The sequence below is a fragment of the Chiloscyllium plagiosum genome, unplaced genomic scaffold (genome assembly GCF_037043375.1).
Source record: "Chiloscyllium plagiosum isolate Xiang-an unplaced genomic scaffold, Cpla_swu_hap1 HiC_scaffold_9, whole genome shotgun sequence".
NCBI lineage: Eukaryota > Metazoa > Chordata > Chondrichthyes > Orectolobiformes > Hemiscylliidae > Chiloscyllium > Chiloscyllium plagiosum.
The window spans coordinates 101,250,769-101,278,155 of record NW_028270147.1 but is presented as its reverse complement, the minus strand read 5'-3'; the positions used below and the strand labels follow the sequence as shown (position 1 = coordinate 101,278,155).

The following is a 27,387-nucleotide window of genomic DNA, read 5'->3' as shown; positions in this document are numbered from 1 at the left end:
TTCCACAGGATCATGGGCTGATACCACATTCCTCACCTCCACTTTCATGCCCTATCCCCAGAGCTCTTGATTCCCTGACTGATCAAGAGCCTATCGATCTCAGCCTTAACTATGTGCAAGAGCTCTCCTCTGTGGCAAGGGGTTCCACGACAATCAACCTGCCGAGTAATGAAATTCTTCTTCATCTCAGTTTTAGTTTGGCACCCCTTTATACTGTGACTCTGCTCTTTGGTGCTAGGCTCTCACATTAGGGGAAAGATTGTCTCAGCATTGACCCTATCAAGCCCCTTAATAACCGGTGATGTTTCAATGATGTTTCACCTCTCATTCTGCTATACTCCAATGAGTAGAGTCCCAGCGATGTTTAACCTTTGCTCAAAAGACAATCCCTCCAGACCAGGGACCATTCGAGCGAACCTTGTCTGAACCTCTGAAACCTCTCTGCCGCCAATGGAGTGATATCTTTCCTGAAATAAGGAACCGAAACTATTCACAGTACTCCAGGTGTTGCTTCGCCATCACCCTGTATAATTGCAGTAAGACGTAGAACATTTGACAGCAGAGGAACAGGTCCTTCTGCCCACCACACCTGTGCCAACCATGATGCCATCTTAAATTAATCCCTATCCTTCTATCGCCTGCCCTGTTCATGTCTCCATCTAAGTACCTCTGAAACATTGCTACCTCGCTTGATAGGAGAAAGTGAGGTCTGCAGATGCTGGAGATCAGAGCTGAAAATGTGTTGCTGGAAAAGCGCAGCAGGTCAGGCAGCATCCAAGGATCAGGAGAATCGACGTTATCTACAGGAGTAGTGCCAGAAGATTGGAGGCTAGCAAATGTGGTTCCCTTGTTCAAGAAGGGGAGTAGGGATAACCCTAGTAACTATAGGTCGGTGAGTCTCACTTCTGTTGTGGGCAAAATCTTAGAGAGAATTGTAAGGGATAGGATTTATGAACATCTGGATAGGAATAATGTGATCAAGGATAGTCAACATGGTTTTGTGAAGGGCAGGTCGTGCCTCACAAACCTTATTGAATTCTTTGAGAAGGTGACTAAGGAGGTGGACGAGGGGAAAGCAGTAGATGTGGTGTATATGGATTTTAGTAAGGCGTTTGATAAGGTTCCCCATGGTAGACTACTGCAAAAAATACGGAGGTATGGCATTGAGGGTGAGTTGGAGGTTTGGATTAGGAGTTGGCTGGCTGGAAGAAGACAGAGGGTAGTAGTTGATGGCAAAGGTTCATCTTGGAGTGCCGTCACTAGCGGTGTTCCGCAAGGATCTGTTTTGGGACCATTGCTGTTTGTCATTTTTATAAATGACCTGGAGGAGGGGTTAGAAGGTTGGGTGAGCACGTTTGCGGATGATACGAAAGTCGGAGGAGTTGTAGACAGTGAGGAAGGATGTGGCAGGTTACAGCGGGATATAGATAAGCTGCAGAACTGGGCAGAAAGGTGGCAAATGGAGTTCAATGTAGGTAAGTGTGAGGTGATTCACTTTGGTAAGAGTAACAAAAAGATGGGGTACTGGGCTAACGGTCGGATACTTGGTAGTGTGGATGAGCAGAGGGATCTTGGTGTCCATGTACACAAATCTTTGAAAGTTGCCACCCAGGTAAATAGTGCGGTGAAGAAGGCATATGGCGTACTGGCTTTTATTGGTAGAGGAATTGAGTTCCGGAGTCCTGAGGTCATGTTGCAGTTGTATAAGACTCTGGTGCGGCCGCATCTGGAGTATTGTGTGCAGTTTTGGTCGCCATACTATAGGAAGGATGTGGAGGCACTGGAACGGGTGCAGAGGAGGTTTACCAGGATGTTGCCTGGTATAGTAGAATGATCGTATGAGGAAAGGCTGAGGCACTTGGGGTTGTTTTCATTGGAGAAAAGAAGGTTTAGGGGTGACTTGATAGAGGTGTACAAGATGATTAGGGGTTTAGATAGGGTCGACAGTGAGAATCTTTTTCCACGTATGGAGTCAGCTATTACGAGGGGGCATAGCTTTAAATTAAGGGGGGGTAGGTATAGGACAGATGTTAGGGGTAGGTTCTTTACTCAGCGAGTCGTGAGTTCATGGAATGCCCTGCCAGTAGCAGTGGTGGACTCTCCCTCATTATGGGCATTTAAGCGGGCATTGGATAGGCATATGGAGGATAGTGGGCTAGTGTAGGTTAGGTGGGCTTGGATCGGCGCAACATCGAGGGCCGAAGGGCCTGTACTGCGCTGTATTCTTCTATGTTCTATGTTCTATGTTTCGGGCATGAGCCCTTCTTCAGGCTCAGGCCCGAAACGTCGATTCTCCTGATCCTTGGATGCTGCCTGACCTGCTGCACTTTTCCAGCAACACATTTTCAGCTACCTCACTTGATAGCGTGTTCCAGGCACTTAACCACCCAGTTTGTAACCTTGCACACCTCTCTTGAGCTTTTCCCCTCTCCCCTTAAACCTAAGCCCCCTAGTCTTTGATATTTCCATCCTGAGAAAAAGCTCTGAATATCCACCCTATCCATAATTTTGTATAATTCTGTCAGGTTACCCCTCAGACTGCAATGCTGTAGCGAAAACAATCCAGGTTTGTCCAACCTCTCCTTGTTGCTTAAATGCTCCAAACCAGGCAACATCCTGGTAAATCTCTTTGCACCCTCTACAAATCCTCTATATCCTTCCTATAGTATGGCAACCAGAACTCCACACAAAACTCTAAAATGTGCCGAACGTTTTTTTACATCTGCAACATGGCTTGCCAGCTTTTTTACTCAATGCCCCACCTGCTGCAGACCACCATGGCATAGGCTTACTTTAACCCCCTTATCCACTTGTGTTGTCACTTTAAGTGAGCTACAGACTTGCAGCCCAAGGACCCTCTGTATGTCACTGCTCGTAAGGGTCCTGCTATTAACTGTATACTTCCTTCTTGCGATTGACCTCTTGAAATACAATTCACACTTGTCCAGATTAAACTCTGTCTGCCATTTCTTTGCCCAACTTTCGAACTGACCCAGACCCTGCTGTATTCTTTCATAACCTTCTTCACTATCCACAGCTCCACCAATTCTCATGTCATCTGCAAACATCAAAACACCTACATTTGTATCCAAGTTATTTACATAATTATAAGCAACCCCAGAGGTCCTAGCACTGATCTTTGGAAAACCATTGGTCACTGATCTCCAGACAGAAGAACACCTCTTCATAACTACTCTCTATCTTCTAAGACCCAGCCTGTTTTACATCCAACTTGCCAACTCACCATGCATCTCATGTAACTTAATCTTCTGGACCAGTCCACTGTGAGGGAACTTGTCAAATGCTTTTGTAAAGTTCTTGGAGACAACATCCCCTGCCCTACCCTTTTGGTGTTCGGTGCACAAGTGCTCTCAAGTCTCTTTGTGTTGTAGCTGGTCTGCAGTTTCCGTCCCCCACCCCCTCCCCCCCCCCCCCCCCCCCCCCCCCCACAACTGTAAAAGCATCTTCCCAGGTTATATTTGATTGCCAACTCTTTGCCCACTTACTTAACCCCCCCCAGTATCGCTTTGCCCCACTCCTAACCCTCCACACCATTCACTCACTGGTGACCGTCCATCTCTTTATCAACTCCTGATCACCCCCTAACCTACTCCAGACCCTCCACACCCTTTCCCAGTCATTCCTGAGCTTGGTCACCCCTCCGCAGCGACCGGACACTCGGCCTGTTCCGGTTGAGCCCGTTGTCAGATGGGCTTCTGGCTCGGAACTCGTTCTCTTTAAGAATTGGTGCAAGCAAATCTCTTGTCGCTGTGACTGTCTTTGTCAATCTACCCACTTGTGAGTGTGTGGAGAAGCTGCTTACCTTATAACGGGTGACGATGGCCTAGCGGTATTATTGCTGGTCTGTTGTTTGTGAAACCCAGGTCATGGGTTCAAATTCTGTCATGGCAGGAGGTGGAATTTGAATGTAGTGAAAAAAAAATGTGGCGTTAAGTGTCTAATGATGGCCATGAAACTGTTATCAATTGTTGGAAAATGCCCATCTACTTCATTAATGTCCTTTAAGACAGGAAACCGCCGTCATTGCCTGGCCTGGCCTAGATGTGATTCCAGATCCAAACAAGGTGGTTGATTCTTAATTGTCCTCTGGGCAGTTAGGAATGGGCAATAAATGCTGGCCTAGCCAGATACACCCCCATCTTGTGGATGAATGCAAAAAAAAATCAGCAAAACCCAATAATGTATTGGACCATCAGCTGGGCCTCAGTGGGAGCAGTTCCTTCACATCCACTCCAGAGACATGAGCACATCATCTAGGCTGAGAGTGCAGTGCAGGGCTCAGGGAGTGCTGCACTGTCAAATGGTCTGTGCTCAGGTAATGCTGCAGTATCGGACGGCCAGTGATGAGGGAGTGCCACACTGTTGGTGGGTCAGTGCTGAGGGAGTGTCGCACTGTTAGTGGGTCAGTGCTGTGGGAGTGTCGCACTGTTAGTGGGTCAGTGCTGAGGGAGTGTCGCACTGTTAGTGGGTCAGTGCTGAGGGAGTGTCGCACTGTTAGTGGGTCAGTGCTGAGGGAGTGTCGCACTGTTAGTGGGTCAGTGCTGAGGGAGTGCCGCACTGTTGGTGGGTCAGTGCTGAGGGAGTACCGCACTGTTAGTGGGTCAGTGCTGAGGGAGTGCCGCACTGTTGGTGGGTCAGTGCTGAGGGAGTGCCGCACTGTTGGTGGGTCAGTGATGAGGGAGTGCCGCACTGTTGGTGGGTCAGTGCTGAGGGAGTGCCGCACTGTTGGTGGGTCAGTGATGAGGGAGTGCCGCACTGTTAGTGGGTCAGTGCTGAGGGAGTGCCACACTGTTGGTGGGTCAGTGCTGAGGGAGTGCCGCACTGTTGGTGGGTCAGTGCTGAGGGAGTGTCGCACTGTTAGTGGGTCAGTGCTGAGGGAGTGCCGCACTGTTAGTGGGTCAGTGCTGAGGGAGTGCCACACTGTTAGTGGGTCAGTGCTGAGGGAGTGCCACACTGTTGGTGGGTCAGTGCTGAGGGAGTGCCACACTGTTGGTGGGTCAGTGCTGAGGGAGTGCCGCACTGTTGGTGGGTCAGTGCTGAGGAACTGCCACACTGTTGGTGGGTCAGTGCTGAGGGAGTGCCGCACTGTTGGTGGGTCAGTGCTGAGGGAGTGCCGCACTGTTGGTGGGTCAGTGCTGAGTGAGTGCCGCACTGTTAGTGGGTCAGTGCTGAGGGAGTGCCACACTGTTGGTGTGTCAGTGATGAGGGAGTGCCGCACTGTTAGTGGGTCAGTGCTGAGGGAGTGCCACACTGTTGGTGGGTCAGTACTGAGGGAGTGCCGCACTGTTGATGGGTCAGTGCTGAGGAAGTGCCACACTGTTGGTGGGTCAGTGCTGAGGGAGTGCCGCACTGTTGGTGGGTCAGTGCTGTGGGAGTGCCACACTGTTGATGGGTCAGTGCTGAGGAAGTGCCACACTGTTGGTGGGTCAGTGCTGAGGAAGTGCCGCACTGTTGGTGGGTCAGTGATGAGGGAGTGCCACACTGTTGGTGGGTCAGTGATGAGGGAGTGCCACACTGTTGGTGGGTCAGTGATGAGGGAGTGCCGCACTGTTGGTGGGTCAGTGCTGAGGGAGTGCCGCACTGTTGGTGGGTCAGTGCTGAGGGAGTGCCGCACTGTTGGTGGGTCAGTGCTGTGGGAGTGCCACACAGTTGGTGGGTCAGTGCTGAGGGAGTGCCGCACTGTTGGTGGGTCAGTGCTGAGGGAGTGCCGCACTGTTGGTGGGTCAGTGCTGAGGGAGTGCCGCACTGTTGGTGGGTCAGTGCTGAGGGAATGCTGCACTGTTGGTGGGTCAGTGCTGAGGGAGTGCCGCACTGTTGGTGGGTCAGTGCTGAGGGAGTGCTGCACTGTTGGTGGGTCAGTGCTGAGGGAATGCTGCACTGTTGGTGGGTCAGTGATGAGGGAGTGCTGCACTGTTGGTGGGACAGTGCTGTGGGAGTGCCACACCGTTGGTGGGTCAGTGCTGAGGGAGTGCCGCAGTGTTGGTGGGTCAGTGCTGAGGGAGTGCTGCACTGTTGGTGGGTCAGTGCTGAGGGAATGCTGCACTGTTGGTGGGTCAGTGATGAGGGAGTGCCACACTTTGGTGGGTCAGTGCTGTGGGAGTGTCACACTGGTAGTGGGTCAGTGATGAGGGAGTGCCGCACTGTTGGTGGCTCAGTGCTGTGGGAATGCCGCACTGTTGGTGGGTCAGTGATGAGGGAGTGCCACACTGTTGGTGGGTCAGTGCTGTGGGAGTGTTGCACTGTTGTTGGGTCAGTGCTGTGGGAGTGCCACACTGTTGGTGGGTCAGTGCTGTGGGAGTGCTGCACTGTTGGTGGGTCAGTGATGAGGGAGTGCCACACTGTTGGTGGGTCAGTGCTGTGGAAGTGTCGCACTGTTGGTGGGTCAGTGCTGTGGGAGTGCCGCGCTGTTGGTGAGTCAGTGCTGTGGGAATGCCGCACTGTTGGTGGGTCAGTGATGAGGGAGTGCCACACTGTTGGTGGGTCAGTGCTGTGGGAGTGTTGCACTGTTGGTGGGTCAGTGCTGTGGGAGTGCCGCACTGTTGGTGGGTCAGTGATGAGGGAGTGCCGCACTGTTAGTGGGTTAGTGCTGAGGGAGTGCCACACTGTTGGTGGGTCAGTGATGAGGGAGTGCCACACTGTTGGTGGGTCAGTGCTGAGGGAGTGCCACACTGTTGGTGGGTCAGTGCTGAGGGAGTGCCACACTGTTGGCGAGTCAGTGATGAGGGAGTGCCACACTGTTGGCGAGTCAGTGATGAGGGAGTGCCACACTGTTGGTGGGTCAGTGCTGAGGGAGTGCCACACTGTTGGCGAGTCAGTGATGAGGGTGTGCCACACTGTTGTAGAGACGTCTCTCGGATGAGATGTCAAACTGAGCGCCCCTCTGTCTCTCAGGGAAGCGATCCAGGGAAGTGGCACTTTCCAATCCATGGCATGTGCACACTGCTCCATGTCGTTGATCCCCCAAACAGCAGGTCGCCCAGTTATTCTGATATTGCTGCTTTTGGGAATCATCCTTGTCTGGAAGTGACCTATACAGTTTCTTGCCAGGCGGTAGCGACCAGTCCTCCAAAGCAGTTCAATGTCTGTCAAATGATTCGGCAAAAGCTGCGGTTGCGAGTGGCACTTATGTGGATTCTGTCTTTCATTCCAATGCCCCTGGCAGGGATAGCAGAAGTGAGTTTGCTCCTCTGGTGCCCTTGCCCCCATCGATTATGTTCCAGCATAGTAGGATGTCAACAAGGCAAGCCGAGGAATTCCGTGACCAGCGGCTAAAGGTAAGGAATCAGCTTGTATTCAAACTCGGGATCAGAGCAGATCAAGGTGCATGTGTGGAAAAGGCTGTGTATTCCACAGGGCCAAAACATGTCCGTTGGGTCTGATAGATGCACCATTGTTGCCGCGAGGGCTGGCCGTATTGAAAATTAGACTGTGTTGCTGACACTGCTGAGTCACCGAGGTGGGAAGGGGGAGGTTGGAGCATTGGAGTAATCGGGTGGGGTGGGGGGGAGGGGGGTGGATTTAGAGTGAGTGGAGAGAAAAGAAATGACAGTTTGGGGGTGTGGAGGTGGCAAAGAGACACGGTGCCACTTCCAGTTCAGGTAAGGGTTGGAGGGAAGGTCCAGGAAGGGGAAGTGACATAGAACATAGAACATAGAACAATACAGCACAGAACAGGCCCTTCGGCCCACGGATGTTGTGCCGAACATTTGTCCTAGCTTAAGCACCCATCCATGTACCTATCCAATTGCCGCTTAAAGATCACCAAAGATTCCGACTCTACCACTCCCACAGGCAGCGCATTCCATGCCCCCACCACTCTCTGGGTAAAGAACCCACCCCTGACATCTCCCCTATACCTTCCACCCTTCACCTTAAATTTATGTCCCCTTGTAACACTCTGTTGTACCCGGGGAAAAAGTTTCTGACTGTCTACTCTATCTATTCCTCTGATCATCTTATAAACCTCTATCAAGTCACCCCTCATCCTTCGCCGTTCCAACGAGAAAAGGCCTAGCACTCTCAACCTATCCTCATACGACCTATTCTCCATTCCAGGCAACATCCTGGTAAATCTTCTCTGCACCCTCTCCAAAGCTTCCACATCTTTCCTAAAGTGAGGCGACCAGAACTGCACACAGTACTCCAAAAGTGGCCTAACCAAAGTCCTGTACAGCTGTAACATCACTTCACGACTCTTGAATTCAATCCCTCTGCTAATGAATGCTAATACACCATAGGCCTTCTTACAAGCTCTATCCACCTGAGTGGCAACTTTCAAAGATCTATGAACATAGACCCCAAGATCCCTCTGTTCCTCCACCTCACTAAGAACCCTACCATTAACCCTGTATTCCGCATTCTTAGTTGTCTTTCCAAAATGGACAACCTCACACTTGACAGGGTTGAACTCCATCTGCCACTCCTCAGCCCAGCTCTGCATCATATCTAAGTCTCTTTGCAGCTGACAACAGCCCTCCTCACTATCCACAACTCCACCAATCTTCGTATCATCTGCAAATTTACTGACCCACCCTTCGACTCCCTCATCCAAGTCATTAATAAAAATTACAAACAGCGGAGGACCCAGAACTGATCCCTGCGGAACTCCACTTGTAACTGGGCTCCAGGCTGAATATTTACCATCTACCACCACTCTCTGACTTCGACCGGTTAGCCAGTTTTCTATCCAATTGGCCAAATTTCCCTCTATCCCATGCCTCCTGATTTTCTGCATAAGCCTACCATGGGGAACCTTATCAAATGCCTTACTAAAATCCATGTACACTACATCCACTGCTGTACCCTCATCCAAATGCTTGGTCACCTCCTCAAAGAATTCAATAAGACTTGTAAGGCAAGACCTACCCTTCACAAATCCGTGCTGGCTGTCCCTAATCAAGCAGTGCCTTTCCAGATACTCATAAATCCTATCCCTCAGTACCCTTTCCATTACTTTGCCTACCACAGAAGTAAGACTAACTGGCCTGTAATTCCCGGGGTTATCCCTATTCCCTTTTTTGAACAGGGGCACAACATTCGCCACTCTCCAGTCCCCTGGTACCACCCCCGTTGACAGTGAAGACGAAAAGATCATTGCCAATGGTACTGCAATTTCCTCTCTTGCTTCCCACAGTGACGAGTCGGCAGGGGGTGTTTGGGGAGGTGTTTGAGGGGAGATGGGTGGTTGCGATGAGAAGGGAGAGAGGTCAGGGGACAGTGGGAAGGAAAAGCCATTATCTGTTCTCCCACCTCACTCTCCATAGCCCCAGTGTACATTCAGCTGCCTCTCTCCCCTTCCCCGCTGTCCATTTTATTTATCCCCCTCCAGAATCATTTAAAATGGAATACAGGGGGATGTATTTGCTGGCTTCATGCTCAGGCAAGTCGCAAATCATGAGTCCACCAGCAAAGAAAGCATCTTTCATGAATTTGCTGCCCAACATTTCAAAAGCAAATCAAAATTGACCAACAATGCTCTGACGTGTATAAATGTGCAGTTTGCTGAGTGTTAAAACAAAAATTCCTTAAAGTCAATAAATTGCTCAGAGAACCTTTTGATAATTACATTTTCAACAATCGTTTCTATGTTAACGTGTCTTATATCTAGATTCAAGCACAGTGCAATTCACAGATGATGATTGTCTGATTAATTCACTACGTAAAACATTCATTTTTAATTTTTGGCACGATGGCTTTGTGGTTAGCAGGACTTGGGTTCGGTTTCAGCCTCTGGCGACTGTCTGTGTGGAGTTTGCACATTCTCCCCGTGTCTGCGTGGGTTTCCTCTGGGTGCTCCAGTTTCCTCCCACAGTCCAAAGGTGTGCAGGTCAGGTGGATTGGCCCTGCTAAATTGCCCATAGTGTCCACAGACGTTCAGGCTAGGTGGATTAGCCATGGAGTGAAGGGTTATCTGGATAGAGTGGGTGGGTGGGATGGCCTTCAGTGTCAGCGCAGAATCGATGGGCCAAATGGCCTCCTTCTGCACTGTGCTATGAATCTAACTAAGGTTTGAGGATTCAGTTTAGTGAGGGTGTTTCGGTTTAGTGAGGGTGTTTCAGTTTAGTGAGGGTGTTTCAGTTTAGTGAGGGTGTTTCAGTTTAGTGAGGGTGTTCCAAGTCTTTTGGAGAAGGCAGTTTTTCAATATTTTCCAAACTGTTTTCATGGCCGGATCCTGTGAATGCACAAACCATGAGCCAGTTCACCGTGCAAGGTACACGTGCTCCGAATGTACAGATTGGCTCTAAAGTTTGCCTGAAAGCAATCACATTGTGTAGAACCTCAGCTTTCTCTGACAGGCTGAGGCCTGGAGGTAACTAAGGGAATATCTTTTCAAACTCAAATTCACTGGGTTGGTTCGGTCATTACAAACCGAATGTCATTTTCTGAAAGAAGAAATGGTATAGAAATTTAGAGCTGATTTGGAAATATAACCAGTGACAAATAACCCTGCACAGGGTTTTCCAATTAAAAATATTTACTTGATATTAGATTAGATTCCCTACAGTGTGGAAACAGGCCCTTTAGCCCAACCAGTCCACACCGACCCTCCGAAGAGTAACCCACCCAGACCCATTTCCCCCTGACTAATGCACCTAATACTATGGGCAATTTAACATGACCAATTCACCTGGCCTGCACATCGTTTGGAACGTGGGAGAAAACCGGAGCAAACCCACGCAGAATGTGCAAACTCCACACAGGCAGTGACCCGAGGTAAGAATCGAACCCCGGTCTCTGGCGCTGTGAGACAGCAGGGCTAACCACTGAGCCGCCATGCCATCCTATAATAAAAAGAACGAAAGACAAGACATTTTCAGGGATAACACAGAACTGTGACCAAAAGACAGGAGAATAGGAAGTAAGGTTTGTGGTCAGGGAATCATGGAATTTGACAGTACAGAAGGTGGTCATTTGAACCATCCTGCCTGCACCGGCTCCAGAAAGAGCTAGCCAGCTAGTCCCATTCTCCAGTCCGATTCCCACAGCCTTCGAACTTCAGGACCTTCAACTATATATCCAGCTTTCTTTAGGAATCCACCTCCACTCCTCTCCCAGGCAGCACATTCCAAAACTTTCTAACTGTCAAAGTAAACAAGTTTCTCCTCAAATCACTCCTAGCTGTCTTGCTGACAATCTTGAAATTGTGTGAGCCCATATTAGTGATATACCAACGAATGGTAACAGAATGTCAATGAAAATTGTCCATAGTTTTGAACGCCTCAATAAAATCACCAATTCACCTTCTCTGCGCAGAGGAGAATAAGCCCAATCTTTCTAATCTTTCCTTGTATCTAAAATCCCTCATTCCTGGTATCATTCCTTAAATCTCCTTTGAAGTCTCTATAGGATTTTAACATCCTTCCTTGAACAAGGTGCTCAGAACTGAACCCAATACTCCAGTTGTGGCCAGACTACTGATTTGGAAAGGTACATTTCGATTGTATACAGTTGTTAGTGGAGTATATTGCATTAATCTGGGCTGTGCATCTTTAATTTGTGACGTACTAGGAGCTAGAAAAAGGAAGACTGCGGTATCCCCACAACAGCCATTACCTCCCCATCGAAAACCAAGGACGAGCTGTGTCAATGCCACGACTGGAGCTGGAGTCTGAGGTAACTCCTCTTTCCTGTCTTTGTCTAAACTAATGTCTGTGCTTCTTTCTCCGGTTCACGCAGTGACGTAAAGGTATGTCTCCTGTTCTTGATCCCCGTGCTAGTAAATTCCTGATTTCCTTCATCATTTCCTTTCCATAACCTGAGCAAACCTTCTACTTTTCATCATTTACATAAATGATTTGGATGTGAGCATAAGGGGTACAGTTAGTAAGTTTGCAGATGATACCAAAGTTGGAGGTGTAGTGGACAGTGAAGAGGGCTACATCAGATTACAACAGGATCTTGACCAGATGGGCCAATGGGCTGAGAAGTGGCAGATGGAGTTTAATTCAGATAAATACAAGGTGCCGCATCTTGGGAAAGCAAATCTTAGCAGGACTTATACACTTAATGGTAAGGTCCTAGGGAGTGTTGCTGAACAAAGAGACCTTGGAGTGCAGGTTCATAGCTCCTTGAAAGTGGAGTCACAGGTAGATAGGATAGTGAAGAAGGCATTTGTTATGCTTTCCTTTATTGGTCAGAGTATTGAGTACAGGAGATGGGAGGTCATGTTGCGGCTGTACAGGACATTGGTTAGGCCACTGTTGGAATATTGTGTGCAATTCTGGTCTCCTTCCTATTGGAAAGATTTTGTGAAACTTGAAAGGGTTCAGAAAATATTTGTAAGGATGTTGCCAGGGTTGGAGGATTTGAGCTATAGGCTAGGCTATAGGTTAAATAGCTATAGGTTAAATAGGCTAGGGCAGTTTTCCATGGAGCGTCAGAGGCTGAGGGGTGAACTTATAGAGGTTTATAAAATCATGAGGTTGATAAAATCATGAGGGGCATGGATAGGATAAATAGACAAAGTCTTTTCCCTGATGTCAGGGAGTCCAGAACTAGAGGGCATAGGTTTAGGGTGAGAGGGGAAAGATATAAAAGAGACCTAAGGGACAACGTTTTCACACAGAGGGTGGTACATGTATGGAATGAGCTGCCAGAGGAAGTGGTGGAGGCTGGTACAATTGCAACATTTAAAAGGCATCTGGATGGGTATATGAATAGGAAGGGTTTGGAGGAATATGGGCCGGGTGCTGGCAGGTGGGACTAGATTGGGTTGGATATCTGGCCAGCATGGACGAGTTGGACCGAAGGGTCTGTTTCCATGCAGTACATCTCTATGACTCTGTAACTCTGCCAGCTCGACATCAGAACTGCACATCATTTTAAAAAGAAAACACCTTCATGGTCTTATTGGCAATCCCAGCATTCCTGAATCTTTCTTTGTAACCTTTTTCTCAATCCTCTTTCACCCATTGTTACAGCCACTGAGAGAGAGAAAGACAGACAAGGCCCCATCATTTCCCAAGCCTTCTGTCCGTAAGCAGGTCAAATTTAACTTCAAGAAATTCTTTTTCCCCCAAACCCTGTTGCCGTTTGTGTGAAGTCAGTTGTTAAAGTGGGGCTCAGCAAGTCCTCTCTGAAAATGTTGTCCAAGAGTTATTTATTCTTGCATTCAGTCCAGGAGTGGTGTAAAATAGGCTAAGTAATTCATGAGTGTTAGCATTAAGGGTCCAGTAAAGGGGTTGGAGGGGCGCAAGAGCAGGAGCAGAGTGAGGGGTCAAGTGCAGAGCCAGGCTGGAGGGGTAGCTGGGCGGGGCGCAGGAGGCCTCCTGCAATCATAAGTCAAAATCTACATGAGTACAGCAGGCTGAGAGTTGACAACCTGTGCTTTTCAGGCAAACACAAAAACCTCAGATTTCGGGGAAACGTATACTTAATACTTTTCATTTGGTTTATGCAAATCTGAGTGTCGGGCTGGAGTTTTATTTTCTCTTGCTGCTGTTGTGGCGTTGATGTTTCAGATGGACTATTTCATAAGGTCAGAATTTAAACTCTTCAAATAGCAGAGGGGCTTCGATCACGTGATGCTGCCCAGTGAGCAATGATTTAATGTGAGGCGAGGGACTTTGGTAGGAAAAAGCAATAGAGTAACACTGCAGAAATCTACAGAACAGGGGGATCTGGGAGTTCTAATATATGAATCCCAAAAAGCTCACAACAGGTTCAGTGAGTCATAGAGAAGGCAAAAAATGGAATGTTGGCCTTTATTCCAAAGGGAATGGGTTATCAAAATAGGGATGTCTTGCTATTATGCAAGGCACTGGTCAGAACTCGGCTGGAACGCTATGAGTAGTTTCTCCTTGGCAGGCAAACTGGTAAAGAGGGATTACCAAGTAAATTACTTCCAGGAAATGGCCATTTGCTGTCGGGAAACCTTCAACATTGTGTAAAGCAAAAACCTGACTTGTGTACAGTTCTGGTCACCTCACTACCGAAAGGACGTTGTTGCTTTAGAGAGGATACAGAAAAGGTTTACCAGGACGTTGCCTGGTATGGGGGATTTTTAGCTAGGAAGAAAGGTTGGCTAGACTGGGATTGTTTTCACTGGAACATAGGAGGTTATGGGATGACCTCATAGGAGTTTATAAGATTGTCAATGGTATAGATAGAGTGGAAAGTACGAGGCTTTTTCACAGGGTGGAGGGGTCAATTGCTGGGAGGCACAGGTTCAAGGTGCGGTGGGGAGGGTTTAGAAGATACCCTGGCATTCATTTCCAGTAAAGGATCATTGGACTGATCCCATTGGACTGTCTTATGGGGAGATGTTGAGTAGGTCGGGCCAGTACTCATTTAGAATTTAGAAGAATGACAGGCAAATGAATGGGGTGGCACGGTGGCTCAGTGGTTAGCACTGCTACCTGACAGCACTAGGATCCCAGGTTCAATTCCAGCCTCGGGCTACAGTGTGGAGTTTGCACGTTCTCCCCGTGTTTGCATGGGTTTCCTCCCACAGTCCAAAGACGTGCAGATTAGGGTGAATTGGCCAGGCTAAATTGCCTGTAGTGTTAGGTGCATTAGTCAGAGGGAAATGAGTCTGGGTGGGTTACTCTTCGGAGGGTCCGTGTGGACTGGTTAGGCCGAAGGGCCTGTTTCCACATTGTAGGGAATCTAATCTAATCAAACCTTATTGAAATATACAAGAATCTGCGGAGACATGACAGAGTAGATGCAGAGAAGTTACTTCCCGTTGTGGGAGAATTCAGGACCAGAGAAGTCGCATATTTAAGACAGAGATGAGGAGGAATTTCTTGTCCCAGACAGTAGTGACCGCAGAGGGCAGTTGAGGTTCGGTCAGAAAGTATTTTCAAGGTTGCGATTGATTTTTCTATCAATACGAGAATCTGGAAAGCAGAATTGAGGATTTTCAGAGCAGACATGATCTCATTGAATGGCAGAGCAGACTTGTTGGGCTGATTGGCCGACTTCTGGTCCTAGCATAATGGTTGGTTTGATTACTTACAGTGTGGAAACAGGCCCTTCGGCCCAACAAGTCCACACCGACCCGCCAAAGCGCAACCCACCCAGACCCATCCCCCCACATTGCCCCCTTCACCTAACACTACGGGCAATTTAGCATGGCCAATTCACCTAACCTGCACATTTTTGGACTGTGGGAGGAAACCGGAGCACCCGGAGGAAACCCACGCAGACACGGGGAGAACGTGCAAACTCCACACAGTCAGTCGCCCTGAGGTGGGAATTGAACCCGGGTCTCTGGCGCTGTGAGGCAGCAGTGCTAACCACTGTGCCACCGTGCCGCCCAAAGTTTCTCTCTTTCTGGTTAATATCCACTGAACACCTTAAGAGAAAGTTAATTACTTTTAATCACTTTGAAATGTTGCTTTTGTTAATGTTGCAGTCTCTGAGACTAACGATCTGTGCTTTCTTTGTCTTGCTGCTGTACCAACAATTGCAAACTTCCACCAGGCTGATCCGACTAGCCATGTCCTTTTGCCACTTCATTGCCGAGGCTTCCAGAATGTAGTTAGCCAGTAAATCGTAGTCATGGAGCCATCCAGCATGGAAACAGACCCTCCGATCCAATGCGCCCATGCCAACCAGGCTTCCCAAACTAAACTAGTATCATTTGTCTGCATTCGGCCCCCATCCCTCTAAATCTTTCCTGTTCACCATTTAAATGTCTTTTAAATGGTGTAACTGCATCTACCACATCCTCTGGAAGCTTGCTCTACATAGGTGCCACACTTGGTGAGAAAATATTGCCCCTTTTAAATCTTACCCATCTCACATTAAACCGATGTCCTCTCATTTTGGACACCCCTTAATGTGGAGAAAAGGCCTTGGCTATTCACCTTATCTATGCCCCTCATGATTTTATAAACCACTATGAGGTCACCTCTGGAAGAACATTCTCAAGGGGGAGGATGAACAGCCAGACGTCACTGTGCACATTGGCACTAATGACATTGGTAGAAATAGGGGATGAGGTCCTGCAGAGTGATTATAGTGAGCTAAGAAAATCTTTTAAAATCCAGGACCTCGACGGTGGTAATCTGTGGATTACTTCCAGTGCCACATGCTGGTGCGGGTAAGAATAGGAGGATGTGGCAGATAAATGTGTGGCTAAAGAACTGGTGCAGGATGCAGGGATTCAGGTTTTAAGGACATTGGGATCTTTTCTGGGGCAGTGGTGACCTGTTCAAGAGGGTTGGGTTGCACCTGAACAGGAGGGGGACCAATATCTTGGCGGCCAAGTTTACTACAGAGGGGTTAAAGTAGGGAATTGGCAGGGAAGTGAGATCCTTAACAGTAGGGAGATAAGTGCGAGGCTAGAAGGAGATACAGTATCAGAAATTAAAGAGACAGGGCAGCTGGAACACTGAGCAAGGAATGCCTGTTTGGATTAAATTGCATCTATTTCAATGCAAGAGGGCTGACAGGTATGTTGGATGAACTTGGGATATGGATAGGTACATGGGACTGGGATATTACAGCTATTACAGAAACATGGCTAAGAGAGGGACAGGATTGGCCAGGGTGCAGGTCCTTTGGTGGGACAGAGGTGCTGGAAAGAGGGGAGGGGGAGTTGTATTTTTGATTAAGACGAATATCACAGCAAGTAGTCAGAGATGAAATAACTGAAGGATCGTTCAGTGAGGCTTAGAGGGTGGAGCTAAGAAATAAGAAGGGGATGGCGACATTATTGGGGTTATACTATAGGCCCCCAAATAGAGTCAATGGGAATTAGAGAAACACATATAGAGGGAGATTGGGAGCAGTAGCATTGTCATCGTGGGGCATTTTAATTTTCCTAACAAAGACTGGGACTGCCAGAGCATTAAAGGCTTAGAAGGGGTGGAATTTGTTAAGTGCATTAGGAATGTTCCCTCAAGCAATGTATAGAGGGCCCTACTTGGGAAGGGGCAAAACTCGATCTCCTCTTGGGAAATAGGGCAGGCCAGGTAACTGAGGTGACAGTGAGGGAGTACTTTGGGACCACGTTTTAAAATAGTGATGGAGGGGGACAAAACTGGTCCAAAGGTTTAAGTTCTAAATTGGGGCAAGGAGAGTGGGGCTTGCAGGAGTTGATTGGAATAGTTTGTTTACAGGCAAAGGGACCTCTGGCCAGTGGGAGGCCTTTAGAAGTGAGACAGCTAGAGTTCAAGGTCTATAATCTCGTGTGAGGGTGAAGGGCAAGTTTGGCAGGAATAGGGAACACTGGATGGTAAGAAATATTGAGACTTTGACCTGAAAAAAGGAGGAATGATTAAAGAGAGAGAATAGAACCACTCAAGGACCATAGTGGACATTTATGTGTGGAACCGCAGGAGATGATGAGGCCCTCAATGAATATTTCTCCCCTGTGATTATCATGGAGAAAGACATGAAGACTTGGAGAAGTTAGTTGCCATATCTTGAGGACAGTCCATATCACAGTAGAGGAGGTGTTGGATATATTAAAATATATGAAGGTGGATAAATCTCCTGGTGCTGACTAGATATATCCAAAAACCCTGCGAGAGAAGAAATAGTGGGAGCCCAGGCTGATATTTCTGCATCATCGTTAGCCACGGTTGAGATCCCAGAAGACTAGAGGGTAGTGAATGTTGTCCCGTTATTCAAGAAGGGCTGCAAAGAAAACCTGGGAACTAAGTTATTTGAGAAGATTCTGAGGGATAATATATACATTCATTTGGAAAGACTGGGTTTGATTAGGAGTAGTCTGCACAGCTTTGTGAGTGGGAGATCATGCCTCACAAATTTGTTAGAGTTCTTTGATAAAGTGACCAGGAAGGTTGTTGAGGGCAGAGCAGAGATGTAATCATATGGATTTTAGTAAGGCCTTTGATAAGGTTCCACATGGTAGGTTGCTCTGGAAGATTAGAGCTGAAAAATGTGATGCTGGAAAAGTGCAGCAGGTCAGGCAGCATCCAAGGAGCAGGAGAATCGACGTTTCGGGGATAAGCCCGAAATTCAGGAAACATTTTTCAGCTCTGATCTCCAGCATGTGCAGTCCTCACTTTCTCCTGCTCTGGAAGATTAGATCGCATGAAATCCAGGGGAAGCTGGGAAATTGGATACAAAATTGGCTTGATGGTAGGAAGCAGAGGGCAATAGTGGAAGGGTGCTCGTCAGACTGGAGGCCTGTGACTTGTGGAGTGCCTCACGGTCAGTGCTGGGTCTATTACTGTTTGTTATCTATATCAATGATTTGGATGAGAATGTACAAGGCATGATTAGTAAGTTTGTTGAAGACACTAAAATAGGCGGTATCATGGACAGAGGAAATTGCATCAGGACTTTGATCAGCTGAGGAAGTGGGCCGAGAAGTTTAATGGAGGTTAATATAGATAAGTGTGAGGTTCTTGCATTTTGGAAAGTCAAATCAAGGTAGGAGTTTCATGGTGAATGGTAGGACCTTAACGAGTGTAGTTAAGAACATTGGGACGTTGGAGTTCAGGTGCATGGTTCTCTGAAAGTGGAGTCATGGGTAGACAGGGCAGTGAAGAAGGCTGTTGGCACACTGGCCTTCATCAGTCAGGGCATTGAGTATAGAAGTTGAGCAGTTATGTTGTAGTTATACAGGATGTTGGTGAGGCCGCACTTGGAACATTGTGTTCAGTTTTGGTCACCTTGCTTTAGAAAGGATGTTATTAAACTGGAAAGAGTGCTGAAGAAAATTAAAAGACACGAGTTCAAGGTGAGAGGGGAAATGTTTAAGGGAGATATGCGTGGAAAGTTCTTCATGCAGAGGGTGATGGCTGCCTGGAACGCATTGCCAGAGGAGGTGTTAGAGGTGGGCACGACAGCGTCATTTAAGATGTATCTAGACAGATACATGAATGGGCAGGGAGCAGAGGGATACAGATCCTTAGAACATAGGCAACAGGTTTAGGTAGAGGATCTGGATTGGCACAGGCTTGGAGGGCCGAAGGGCTGAAATGTTCTTTGTTCTACAAGGATGTTGCCAGAACTCAAGGGTCTGAGTTTTATGGACAGATTGGACAAGCCACAACATTTTTCTTTAGAATGTAGGAGACTGAGGAGGATCTTATAGAGGTGTATAACATCATGAGAGACATGGATAGGGTAAATACACTCAGTCTCTTTCCCAGGGTTGGGGAATTGAGAACTGAAGTGCATCAGCTTAAGGTTAGAGGGAAAGAATAAAATGGAACCTGAGGGGCAACATTTTTACACAGAGGGTGGTACACATATGGAATGAGCTGCCAGTGGAAGTGGTTGACACAGGTACATTAACAACATTTAAAAGGCATTTGGACAAATTCAGGGAAGATTTAGAAGGATATGGGCCAAGTGCAGGGAAGTGCAGGGGTTAGCATAGAGGGGCATTTTGGTCAGCACGGTCCAGTTTGGGCCAAAGGGCCTGTCTCTGTGCTGTAGGACTCAATGAGTCTCCAGGGAAAAAATCCCCAGCCTATTCTGCCTCTCCTTATAACACAAACCCTCCAGTCTCAGTATCATCCTTGCATCTTTTCCAGTCTAATAATATCCCATCTACCGGGAGTTTAAAAGTCCAGCAAAGTCCATTTCCTTAAAGAGAAAAGGAAGGTAATGTCCAAAAATAATTAATAATATTTTTGATGTCCTCTGGGCATGGCAATGTTCAGTGTTTCTATTGCACCTTCCAGAGCAAGAGATCCTAAAACAATGTCTGATGTCCTGTACTCTGTATCCCCGTTTGTAAAACACAAACCTTCAATGACCCTCCTCAGGGAAGCACCCAACATAACCGAAGACCCCTCCTACCCTAGTTACACTCTCTTCCACACTCTCCCATCATATAGAAGATACAAAAATTTGAAAACACATACCAACAGATTCAAGAACAGCTTCTTCCCCACTGTTATCAGACTTCTGAATGCACCTCTCATTTATTAGAGTTGACTTTTGTCTGCACCTTCTCTGTAGCAGTAACACTAAACTCTGCATTTGGTTTTGTTATCCTGGTGAGCCTATGTCAGACATAATTTTGCCTGGATAGTCAGGACCTTGCAGGAAGTTACCAAATTGGGGGCAAGCAAATTACATAAATATTAGGCAGGAGCTAAGGAGTGTTAATTGGGAGGAGCTGTAATTGGGCAAGTCCACGTTTGTTATGTGGGAGCTGTTTAAAGACCTACTGATCAGGATTCAGGACCAGCATGTTGTAGTAAGGAGGAAGGACTAGGATGACAATCCTTGCATAACGAGGGAGGTTGTGACTTTAGTCAAAAGGTAAAAAGAAGCAGATATAAGGTTAAGGAAGCTAAATTGGACAGGGCCACTGAGGAGTATAAACAAAAGCAGGAAAGAACTCAAGCAGGAAATTCAGAGAGCAGGAAGGGGCCATGAATTGACCTGGGCAAGAAGGATTAAAGAAAATCCCAAGGTATTCTATACATACATTAAAAGCAAAAGGCTAATGAGGGAGAAGGGAGAACCACTCAAGGATAAAGGAGGGAACTTGTGTTTGGAGGCAGAGGAGATGGGAGACAGGATCCTAAATGAGTACTTTGCATCGGTATTCCCCCAGGAGAAGGGTATGGAGCATGCAGAGCATGCTAATACGCGAGGGCGTTTTGAAATCGAGAAAGAAGTTCAAGAAGGGAAATAGGGACAATTCAGGAAATGGTAGACCGGTGAGTTTCACACCAGTGGTTGGGGAGCTATTGGAGAGAGTTCTCGGTGTTTACGCGCATTTGGAAAGGCATGGCCTAATTAGGGATGGTCAGCATGGCTTTGTGCAGGGCAGGTCATGTCCAAGTACCCTGATTATGTTTTTCGAGGAAATGACAAAGGTGATCGATGAGGGTAGAGCAGTGGATGTTGTCCACATGGGTTTTTAGTAAGGTCCCTCAGAATTGGCTCACCTACAAGATTAAGATGCATGGGATCAACATATAATTGGCCACATGGATTCAGAATTGACTTGCCCATAGAAGGCAAAGGGTAGAGTTGGAAAGTTATTTTTCTGGCTGGAGGTCCATGACTAGTGGAATTCTGCAGGGATCCATCCTGGGGCCTCTGCTGTTTGTGACATGTGAATGACTTGGATGAAAATGTGGCTGGGTGGTTGAGTAAGTTTGCAGATGATACAAAGATTGGTGGAGTTGTGGATAGTGTGGAAGGCTGTCAAAGGATACAGCGGGATACAGATCAGTTGCAGATATAGGCGGAGAAATGGTGGATGGAATTTCATCTGAGTAAGTGTGAGGTCCTGCACTTTGGAAGATCAAATCTTAAGGAAAAGTATACAGATAATGGCAGAATCCTAAACAAGTACACAGCTCCCTGAAAATGGCCACGCAAGTTGATAAGATGGTAAAGTAACCAGATGGCATGCTTGCCTTTATTGGACGGGGAATAGAGTACAAAGTCAGGATATCACGTTGCAGTTTTTAAGACTTTGATTAGGCCACACTTCAAGTATTGTGTTCAATTCTGGTCACCAAATTACAGGAAGGATGTGAAGGCTTTAGAGACGATGCAAAAGAGGTTTATCAGGATGCTGCCTGGATTAGAGGGCATGAGCTATAAGGAGAGGCTAGAAAAATTTGGGTTGTTTTCTCTGGAGCAGGGGAGGCTGAGGGGAAACTTGACAGAAGTCTATAAATTTATGAACAAAAACGGAAGTCGCTAGAAAAGCTCAGCAGGTCTGGCAGAATCTGTGAAGAGGAGTCAGAGTTATTGTGACCCTTCCTCAGAACTGATGTCGCGAACAAAATGGTGGTTTATATGCAGAAAATAGGGGGAGGGTAAGGAGTAAGGTGGGGCTCAGAGCCCAAAGAGAGAGAAGAACAATTGGACAGACAAAGGAGTTGATAATGATCTGACTAGTTAATGGAGACTGTTAGTGTCGAACAAAAGGTAGTGTCTAATGGCAGACTATGTGATAAAATTAGGAGATACGTAGATAAGTTGACGGTCAGAATCTTCTTCCCAGCGTTGAAATGTCTAATGCTAGGGGGCAGGCATTTAAGGTGAAGGGGCAGTTAAAAGGAGATGTAAGGGGCAATTTTTTCTATACAGAGTCTGGAACACTCTAGATTAGAGTGGTGCTGGAAAAGCACAGCAGGTCAGGCAGCATCCGAAGAACAGGAAAATTGACGTTTCAGGCAAAAGCCCTCCATCAGGAATAGAGGCAGGGTGCCTGCAGGGTGGAGAGATAAATGAGAGGGGGGTGGGGGTGGGAAGAAAGTAGCAAAGAGTACAATAGGTGAATGGGGGTGGGGATGGAGGTGATAGGTCAGAGAGGAGGGTGAGGGAAGATAGCAAAGAGTACAGTGGGTGAATGGGGGTGGGGATGGAGGTGATAGTTTCAGAGAGGAGGTTGGAGTGGGTAAATGGAAAGAAAGATAGGCAGGTAGGACAGGTCATGAGGGTGGTGCTGAGCTGGATGGTTGGAGCTGGGGTGAGGTGGGGGAAGGGGAAAGGAGGAAACTGGTGAAATCCACATTGATGCCATGGGGTTGAAGTGTTCCGAAGCGGAAGATGAGGCGTTTTCTTCCTCCAGGCATCGGGTGGTGAGGGAACGGCGGTGGAGGAGGCCCTGGAACTCTGCCAGGGGAGGTAGTGGAGGCAGCTACAATTGGGGGGATTAAGGGATTTTTTAGATAAGCACATGCAAGGAATGGAGGGATGTGGACCAAGGGCAGGCAGAAGGGACTTGACGTCCTGTTCAGTACAACACCGTTGGCTGAAGGGCCCATTCCTGTGCTGTGCGTATGTTCTATAGCAGGCAAACAGTACTTTTCACTGTATCTCGGTCCATGTGACAATAATAAATCAAATCAAAATAATGACTTTCTCCACTGGCAATTGCATTGGATCTCTTTCTGTCTTTCCCTCTTCACTAACATTGTTCATCCACTTAACTATTCAGAAACTGATCCCGAATGGGCTGAGGGTTGGTTTCAGTTTTGTATCTGATGGGATGATAGGACTGGTCTCACTTTGTGGCAGGCTGTTTGAGTATGGGTATCGATCAAATGCTGGCTATAAGCGTTGGAAATGCTTCAAAATTGATTTTAAAAGACCAAAGCAGAGGATCCCCTCTTATATCCTGGAAGAGGGAAACACCGGGGGCAGGAACAAAGGGACCTTTGAAAGGATTGAGTGGGAGTAGGCGATAAAATAACAGCACACAGGTAGGATGTCGGGAAAGTGGGCAGTGCTAATCCTCACTACATACAAGGATAGAGAGAGCCCAGTCAAAACCTAAAGGTACTTCACGGCCAAATAATAATAACGCCTTTGTTATTAAAACACTTTGTGTTAGTATGTGTGTAATTTCAGTGCTGCTGATCCTTCTTCTCTGATGTGTGTTGTTCCTGTGTGACCCGGAAGTCGACAGAAGACATCAGTCCAATGAAACGCTCGTTCTCCACGTTTGCTGGCCATCACTCGAGTGGGACCTGGCTCAATGAGTACTCACTGGAGAGAACCAGCCCAGAGGACCCATACCAGAAACGGGGCCGCAGACCACTGAGGTCGTCCGGCAGGTCTTCAGCTGCAGGTACGCTCAGGCATGGCTGAGGACGGCAATGATCTTGCGCCTGTGAATGCCGGATTAAAAAGGTTACTGCTTTGGCCTGGGTTGGCAGAGGAGTCATTGGGTTAAAGTTCCTTGCTCGTGTTTTAGCTGTCTCCTGACGGTTGAGCCTTGCAGCATCCCCCTGACTCGTTCACCGGGGATAGCACTGGCAGCTGGATGCGGCTCGTGCAAATGGCTATTGAGGTAAAAGGGTGTCACTTTGGTGAAATAATTCAAGGCCCCTTGATAATGGGAAAGGGGCGAACAATGGCCAAGTGGTTTATGAGGATGAGTCATGAACCAAGTGTTAAGAAGTGTGGCGCTGGAAAAGCACAGCCTGTCAGGAAGCACCCGAGGAGCAGGGGAGTCGATGTTTTGAGCATAAGCCCTTCATCCGGAATGAGGTTGCTGAAGGGTTCATGAGCTTCAGTTAGCTCATGAAGGGCTTACGCCTGAAACATCGACTCTCCTGCTCCTCGGATGCTTCCTGACCGGTTGTGCTTTTCCAGCAACACACGTTTTGACTCTGACCTCCAGCATCTGCAGTCCTCACTTTCTCTCATGAACCAAGTGCTATAAGATAAAGTTCACCATAATAAACAGGACATAACTAATTTTCTATATTCTTTCATGGGATGTGGGCATCACAGGCAAGGACAGCAATACTGGATTTTTTTTTTGTTTTTCTCATTGTTTTTCCTAAGAACGTGTTTTGAAGAATCTGTACCTAAGATGGTGCTGAAAGTGGGGACTTGTAAACTTTCCACTGTATTCATTTGAGTACAGGTGACAATGAAGCTAATTCAGTTCAATTCATTTGTTGCCCATCGCTAACTGCTTTGCTCGACCATTTTCAGAATCAATCATATTGCTGTGGGTCTGGAGTCACATGGAAACCAGAGCAGTAGGGCCAGCTGGTTTTGTTGCCCACAAGGGCATCAGCAAACCAACTGGGTATTTATGCCCAATCAATGACCATTTAATGGTTGCTATTACCGAAGCTTGCTTCCAATTCCGCCAATATTCATTGAATTTAAACCCCAGGTGCCGTGGAGGGATTTGAACCCCTATTCCCAGAACATTATTCCCTGGATGACCAATTCCACCTCAGAAAGTCCCAGATGGCCTCCTTCTTCCATGATTACAACTTCCCTTCCCACGTGGTTGACGATGCCGTCCAGCGCATCTCCTCCACTTCACACACCACCGCCCTTGAACCTCACCCCTCCCAACGCAACAAGGACAGAAGCCCCCTGGAAACACTCTCGCCTCTGGATTACTGGTCCACTACACCACCAACTCCCACTGATTGATGACAGGAATTACAGTTGAGAAATGGGGGGGGTGTCTACAAGTGAGAAATGGGAGGTGTCGAAAGAAGAATTTAATACCTGTAATTAATACTTGTACACATTGTGGGCGGCACGGTGGCCCAGTGGTTAGCACTGCTGCCTCACAGCGCCTGAGACCCGGGTTCAATTCCCACCTCAGGCGACTGACTGTGTGGAGTTTGCACGTTCTCCCCGTGTCTGCGTGGGTTTCCTCCGGGTGCTCCGGTTTCCTCCCACAGTCCAAAGATGTGCAGGGTCAGGTGAATTGGCCATGCTAAATTGCCCGTAGTGTTAGGTAAGGGGTAAATGTCGGGGTATGGGTGGGTTTCGCTTCGGCGGGTCGGTGTGGACTTGTTGGGCCGAAGGGCCTGTTTCCACACTGTAATGTAATCTAATCTAATGTAATCTAATCTAATCTAAACATACTCTTAAAGGGCAAGAACTCTATTTGTGTCATTAAACAATATAGGGACATGTGAAATGGCATGGAATTATAACTAGGGGTTTATATGAAGATATAAAGCAGTAAAGATTCCCCCAAACTGGTAGAGATAGAAAGATAAGTAGCAGCACAACATTGAGAAGAGGATATAAAAGAGAACTTGGAAGGAATACCAAAGTTTTGCAGGCAAAGTCAAATAAAATGACTGAACATATCTCCTGAACAGAGAGAGTTAGAGTGGATTTACAAAGATGAAGGGCTCCTGCCCGAAACGTCGATTTTCCTGCTCCTCGGATGCTGCCTGACCTGCTGTGCTTTTCCAGCACCACTCTGATCTTGACTCTGATCCCCAGCATCTGCAGTCCTCACTTTCGCCCTGGATTTACAAAGGCTAAGACATCTTTGATCAACATGGTAACTTTCTTTAAAGACCTGACTAATGTGAGAGATAAGGGAATGTCGATGGATATTGTTCAATGAGAGTACCCTGAGCTGCTACACCAGTGCCTGGTTCGGGAATTGCACCGTCTAGGATCGTACAACCCTACAACGGATAGTGAGGACACCTGAGAAGATCATCGGGGTCTCTCTTCCCTCCATTACAGACACTTACACCACATGCTGCATCTGAAGGGCGAAGGGCATTGAGGAAGACCCACACACCCCTCACTCAAACTCCCTCCTGCCTCAGGCAAAAGATATCAGAACATATGGTTTCTCATGGCCAGAGTTTCTTTCCCCAAGCCATCAGGCTCCTTAACACTGTATGATCGGACTCTTTCCCATCAGAAATTCTTTGCACAACTTTGATTTGCTGTGAGAAAAATGTCTTATTATTTATCATTCTTTTATTACACTACAACTTGCATGTTTTGCACTCCCACGCACTTTATGCCATATACGATTGTGTAGTTTGTGCTGTCCATGTAGCACCCTCGGTCCTGGAGGAACACTGTCTTGTTTTTATTGTATGAGTTGTATATGGCAAAAATGACAAACACAAAGCTACTCTACTGTATGTGATCTTTCCGAAGACATTCAAGAACGTTCCATACAAGAGACTTTTCATAAACATGGAAGCGCATGGAATTTGGGTGAGGAATTGGATTGGAAGTAAGAGACAGAGAGTAGGGATAATGTTTGGTGGTAGAAAGAGACAGAAGGAGTTCATACCAAGGCATCAGCTTTATCATTCTCTTCCACACTTTCCCTCAAGGCGATGATGAGCACATTCCTCCTCTGGGGGTTCCAATGCGTATTGAGACCAACCAGTGCCCAGTGATCATGCTGCAAACAGGCCAGGATACTGCAGACGATGGAGCTTTGGCTGAGTTGCTGTCTCGGGATTTCCAGCCCCCTTTGTTGTCTTCTCTGCCTTTGCTTTCTGCACTTTTGTTTGGTTGCTTATGCTGTAAACAGTGATCCTGAGCCAACCCCTTCCCAGGATTTGCAACTGATATAAAAAACCCAAAGTGAAATGTTCAGAGTGCGCTCACCACGCTTCCTTTAACCATTCTGCGAGTGCACCTCGGACCCACACACTCCATGGATATGCTTTGGTGAGTGGTGACCAGGCTAATCTCCATTGTGCCTGCCTAAGTTTGGGTGTGCGTGTTTGGCAGGCAAGCTCGGCTGAGTGCCCAGCCTTTTGTCCTGCCGCCCGATCTCCGAAAGGCAGCTGAAAGGAAAGGGAAAGTGGTTGATTTTGTTGGCATAGTGCTGTTACACAGTCCGAGCAACAGAATTGGCAAGACAATTGTCCTCCAGACTTGCAGTTTGGTAGAAGGACTTAATCGGCCACATTCCCAGACTGATGTTCAGAGTCTGCTGAAAGTTCCACTGGCTTTAGTGAATGTGTTCTCTTTGTCAACGGGGATAGCTCACGAGAGTGCTACTCAGGGAAGTGAGTAGCTGGCAGGAACAAAGAGGGCATGTGTGGAACGGGCTGGGACCTGCCTTCAGTTTTCTTCAAGTTGACCGTATGACTGTGAAAGTCATATTGGCGAAGCTGTCCATGTTACACTGCAGGACCTACTCGGAGTCTGCAGTTCATGTACAGTCGTCAGCAAATGGGAAGTCAGCAAGTATGTCCTTGG

General features: G+C 47.5%; 1 protein-coding gene across 1 annotated transcript in view; it reads left to right on the top strand.

Moving 5' to 3' along the window:
* The window catches only part of LOC122546864 (putative voltage-dependent R-type calcium channel subunit alpha-1E), a 108,936-nt gene that overhangs the window by 70,533 nt on the left and 11,016 nt on the right, over positions 1–27,387 (top strand). Inside the window, exons 11-13 of the mRNA XM_087990242.1 lie at positions 7,184–7,295; positions 11,530–11,634; positions 23,332–23,500. Of these exons, the coding sequence (XP_087846368.1) occupies positions 7,184–7,295; positions 11,530–11,634; positions 23,332–23,500 (386 nt within the window). The remainder of the gene's footprint in view (positions 1–7,183; positions 7,296–11,529; positions 11,635–23,331; positions 23,501–27,387) is intronic.